This window comes from Mytilus trossulus, chromosome 4, assembly GCF_036588685.1.
Source record: "Mytilus trossulus isolate FHL-02 chromosome 4, PNRI_Mtr1.1.1.hap1, whole genome shotgun sequence".
Classification (NCBI taxonomy): domain Eukaryota; kingdom Metazoa; phylum Mollusca; class Bivalvia; order Mytilida; family Mytilidae; genus Mytilus; species Mytilus trossulus.
The window spans coordinates 5,796,928-5,801,749 of record NC_086376.1 but is presented as its reverse complement, the minus strand read 5'-3'; the positions used below and the strand labels follow the sequence as shown (position 1 = coordinate 5,801,749).

Genomic DNA, 4,822 nt, shown 5'->3' with positions numbered 1-4,822 from the left:
TCATTTCGCAATGTGAATTTACACTCAAAATTAAGAGAAAACAAACGACGCTACGTTAAAATGTAACACAGAAACGAACAATAATATAACAATGGCCATATTCCTGACTTGGTACAGGACATACTTAAAGGAAAAAATGGTGGGTTGAACCTGGTTGTGTGGCATGCCAAACCTCGCACTTTAATGGCAATGTTGAATATAACATTGAAATGACAACATAATACAACCGGACTACAATACAAATAAATAGAAGAACGTATTAGACAAAGACACACGTGATTTATAAATAACCAAAAGCGTCATGTTTAAAATTCAATGTGCCAAAACTCGCCTCGTCCACACAAGACTCACCAGTGACGCCCAGATATAAAAGATCGAAAGTGAAAAAAAGTACGAAGATGTACGGCACTGAAGATCAAAAGTTGAAAAAGGTTGTGTCAAATACGGCAAAGACAGATTGACTCATAGTTGCTTTCGTCTTTTATTGGCAATCATACGGCACTTCGTAATCTTTATATTAAACAATATTTTTTATTCCTTTTTTTCACTGGAATATATTATTCTGAACTTCACATATACTCAAGAAAAGGCTAGATAAAAAGTATCAAAATTTGCACATATGCATTTGTTTTCAAATGATTTGAACAACAGTAAATACGGAGTCAAATTTACTGTCAACAACCATTGTGTCCCCAGCAGTTACATTGATGACATCTCCCACGTGTAGATGTACTGCTACAATGGCGGCGTGAGATTCAAATCCAGAATCTCCATGTTTTGAACCAGCCGCTATTATATCGTTATTTCGTTCGATACGAAATTTAGCGCTACTGGTGTCCGTCCTTATAAAGCACGAAACAATGTAAAATCCGTCTTTTTCACAAATGAATCTTCCATGGTTCCTTATCGGCGATAAGTCTTTGATTCCATTTGAGACCTGAATTTTGGTGAAAGGAATTTCTCCCCCGGCGTGTATGGTGGTAGTATCAGGCCATGCTGAGAACAATGCTGAAAATTACACAAACAATGATCAATAGTTAGAAAATGTTCAGCTAAGAAAAGCTCAATTATAAGTTGTTTTTTATTTGATAAAAAACTATTTTCGGTCAACGCTAGATCTTAGATGACGGACTTAACTCTTTGACATCTTTTGAACATATGTGGCAGCCATTTTCTTAAATATATTCTAAGCTTCTACGTACAATATTATTATACTGTTGTTTCACCTGATTGCTCTTGAAACAGTCGTCCTAGCTTAAATCGACTATTGCAAACTTATGTCTGATTCGATGGAAAAATTATGGAATTTCTGAATTATTTATAGCTTATTAAATTGATTACTTTATGCGGCCTGTCTGTTTGAATTTTAAATGAAATGATGAAAAGTATTCTAATGATTTGTTTCAAATTAAGACATATCACAGTGTTGATTCAGTTTAATGTTGGAGCAGAAAAAGAGTTGATTACATCCTTGTCGTTTCATCTCTGCTGTGTAGTTGACTTATTTGGATCTTACTATACCACGTCTCCTTACTTAAAATAGAATCTTTCTAACTTCCTGATAAAAAAATTCTACGTGGGAAAACATATTTTAAACCACATCGTTATATCTACGGGATTAAGTAAATAAATATTGTTTTTGAAATTATACAAATTAAGGAATGTTGTTTTATTTCTCTACTAACAATCAAAAGAGTAAGACTCGTAAAATTCATGGTTTCAAGAGTTTGTCTAAGAACAGAGTATCCTATTATTTTTTTTTTATTTCAATATTAATAGTTCTTACAAAAATGTCACTAATCTCAGTCTCGATACAAATATATTTAACAAAATCTTACCTCTCTGCGACCATGCTCCAAGTTTCTGAACTATTTTTGCATACGTCTTAGTCATATTTGATTCTAGTGCCAGTATCCGATCATTAGTTTTGAATTCATTACTTAAAATGGTATTCAGAAACTTCTTTGTACTATTCCAGTTCTGTCTTGAATCTAATTCAGTGGTATGAACTTTTTGGTTAAGTACTGCTGTCATGTTTGTTATCTTTGTGTGCGTTGTTGTAATTTCTTTCGATATGTTCAGCTCCATTTTGAAAAGTGTAAAAATATCTTGTTTTAACCGCTTATTTTCAGAAACAATGAATTGGTGGTTGCTGCTTTGTGTATTATTTATACTTTGTAACTGTTGTTCCAAAGATTTGGTATAATTTTGTAGATTCTCCATCTGGTTTTTCAATTGAATCCTAGCCTGACGTTCCTCAATTATCAAATCCTTCAGAAGGCTTAACTGGTCAGTGACGACTACACTCGTTGTATTAAATGATGAATGGGGTTTTCCATCTAACAAAAATTCGAAACTAGCAGATAGAAAACACAAAAAAATAAATGTTATATCCAGATTTTTAAAGGACATGTTGTATGTGTTAGGTAAACCTGAAATCTTGTTACAATAACAAAAACAGATAAAACTACCCGACCTTGTTTTGATAAAACATTTTAGTGTTGTATTTGTAGAAAAGGTGTATCATTCTTTTAATATTTGTATATCTAACTTTAATACTATAAAGTACATATTATTAATTTTTGTATCATCAGCCTATGTTTGAATTGAATATGGTATATGTCAGTAACATTTATAGAACACATTTTGAGCAAAGCATTCAATTAATCGTGAATGACAAACAGAGATATAACATTTTATGTTGAATTGAAGTAGCACTACTATTATGCAATTGCAAAAATTACTGAACAATTAATATGATTCAACAACTGTCTTTTGAATAGCTACTTTATCAGTAGCAATCAACATCATTAACAGTTAATTTAAGATATACTTTTCGCCTCTATTGGTATGCGGTATGACATTCCATAGGCGGTAATAGGTAGTGGGGGAGGGGAGAACAATCAAAATCATTTGAAAAATTAAAATTTTCAAAGATGATAATTTAGATTGAGCATATCTAATTTGTTCCGAAATAGAACATTATCAGGAAACTCTAAGCCAATATTTGATATCAAGTGTGCTACAATGTCTAACATGGTTCAAAATTTATTTTGATAAGCCAAATTTCATTGTCTTGATCCTTAGAGGGGCTTGTTGGCCAGTGTTCCTAATAATTCATCTAAGTTTTCATTAGCCTGTCGACAGTTTGATCATCGGTCGTTACCTTTTAAAGCTCTGGATATCATTAGAAGCAGTGAAGCAAAAATAAATGACCCGGTACTGGTAAAATAATTAGATATATATAAGATGGATGTATGCAAATGTAGTATAGAAATAAGAAGCATTAGACAGAGGTATGGTTTAGATTAAAACATTGGTTACCAGATCACACAGTTAAACTTGTTTTTGAGTCCCTACATGGACGCCAAATGTAATAACTGACTTTTGGGTTTTATATAAAACTGAAATTGCTTTGCTAGGTTTCAGTATATTAATTTATCTGATGATTATCGGACTTTGTAGTTTGTTAGCACAGAAACTTTCTTTTTGAACAAGAAAGGGCTTGTATACCAGAGGTTGGACCATACTTATCGTACTTCCAACTTACAACAGCTACTCAGAAAAAAATCGTTTAGTGGTTTTCGTAGGGTAAACACTTCATAACTTACAACTATTTACTATGCAAGATATGCTATCACGTTAGAATTGAATTACCAAGAAAAGAAATATCTATTAATGTAAATAAACTCATAATAAATACCAACACTAAATTTTGTATATTCGCCAGACGCGCGTTTCGTTTACAAAAGACTCAGGCGACTCGAATCCAAAAAAGTTATAAAGACCACATAAAGTACGAAGTTGGAGAGCATCGAGGACCAAAATTCTTAAAAGTTTTGCCAAATTCCGCTAAGGTAATCTATTCCTGAGGTAGAAAAGCCTTAGTATTTCAAAAATTCAATATTTATAAATGTAACCATATCAATAAAAATGCATGTCAAGGAAGTCCTAAAATGATTTCTTCACGGAAAACAAGGAAAATGTTTCATCTGTACTAACACTGACGTTTTACTTAATATATAAAAGGCAGATGTGGTATGAGACAACTCTCCATCCCAGTAACAATTTATAAAAAGTAAACCATTATTGGTTAAGGTACGGCCTTCAACAGAGCCCCAACCAGTTACTAGTGTAAAACCATTCAAACGGGGAACCAACGTTCTAAGTATATTTTATGTCTTACGTATTGACTGTCCGTATCATTCTTTCTTGTTCTAACATAACAATGCATATGCAGCTCTTTATACATTCACGTATGTTAAGATATTAAGTACCCAAAATAATGTAAAAATCTTCACATTTGATTGAATGATAATTGTTCTTCTTTTGACTGCAGATCTTAATCATATATGGAGTATGAAAAACGATATGTGCTTTGCAGTTTTAAAATTTCCCCATCAAAGAAAAACTATTATTTCATGTGTACATTAACAAAATATGGACATAAAAAGGTGAAACAATAAGATGCAAGCAAAATAATCAATAGATCAACAACATTAAAATGGAGACTTTCTGTTGTACCATCACTTAAGTTTTGGATTTGTGGTCGATGGATTTGTTTACCCCTCATTTCTTTATTTTAACATTTGTTTTACAGTAAAGGGTTTATCTAAAACCAATTACAGTTACAAAACACAATGAATAAATCAAGCATAAATAATAAACAATAAACAAATTGATCTTCAACGTATGTTATTTTTTGTCGAGTTTTTCATAACAGAAATGGTATCTATTTCGAGATAAAGCTTGTGCTAAGTGAGTGAGGTTGGAATACTCTACTGATGCACCGAGCTGGACCCTCTATGTACATGAAGCTGCA

At 32.2% G+C, this 4,822-nt stretch overlaps 1 protein-coding gene across 1 annotated transcript; it reads right to left on the bottom strand.

Annotated features, from left to right (window-relative positions):
- Positions 1-623: 623 nt before the first annotated feature.
- Positions 624-2,420, bottom strand: LOC134713702 (uncharacterized). The gene is made up of 2 exons (XM_063574994.1): positions 1,839-2,420; positions 624-1,008 (listed from the first exon to the last, which is right to left on the bottom strand). The coding sequence occupies exons 1-2, from the start codon at positions 2,410-2,412 to the stop codon at positions 632-634; spliced, it is 951 nt and encodes a 316-aa protein (XP_063431064.1). The 5' UTR covers positions 2,413-2,420; the 3' UTR covers positions 624-631.
- Positions 2,421-4,822: the final 2,402 nt, after the last annotated feature.

Bases quoted from the DNA above. Each gene is read 5' to 3' on its own strand.
- LOC134713702 (XM_063574994.1), bottom strand. From the start codon at position 2,412: ATGTCCTTTAAAAATCTGGATATAACATTTATTTTTTTGTGTTTTCTA. The intron at 1,009-1,838 runs GTAAGATTTTGT...TGTAATTTTCAG, and splicing joins TGGAGCATGGTCGCAGAGAG to CATTGTTCTCAGCATGGCCT.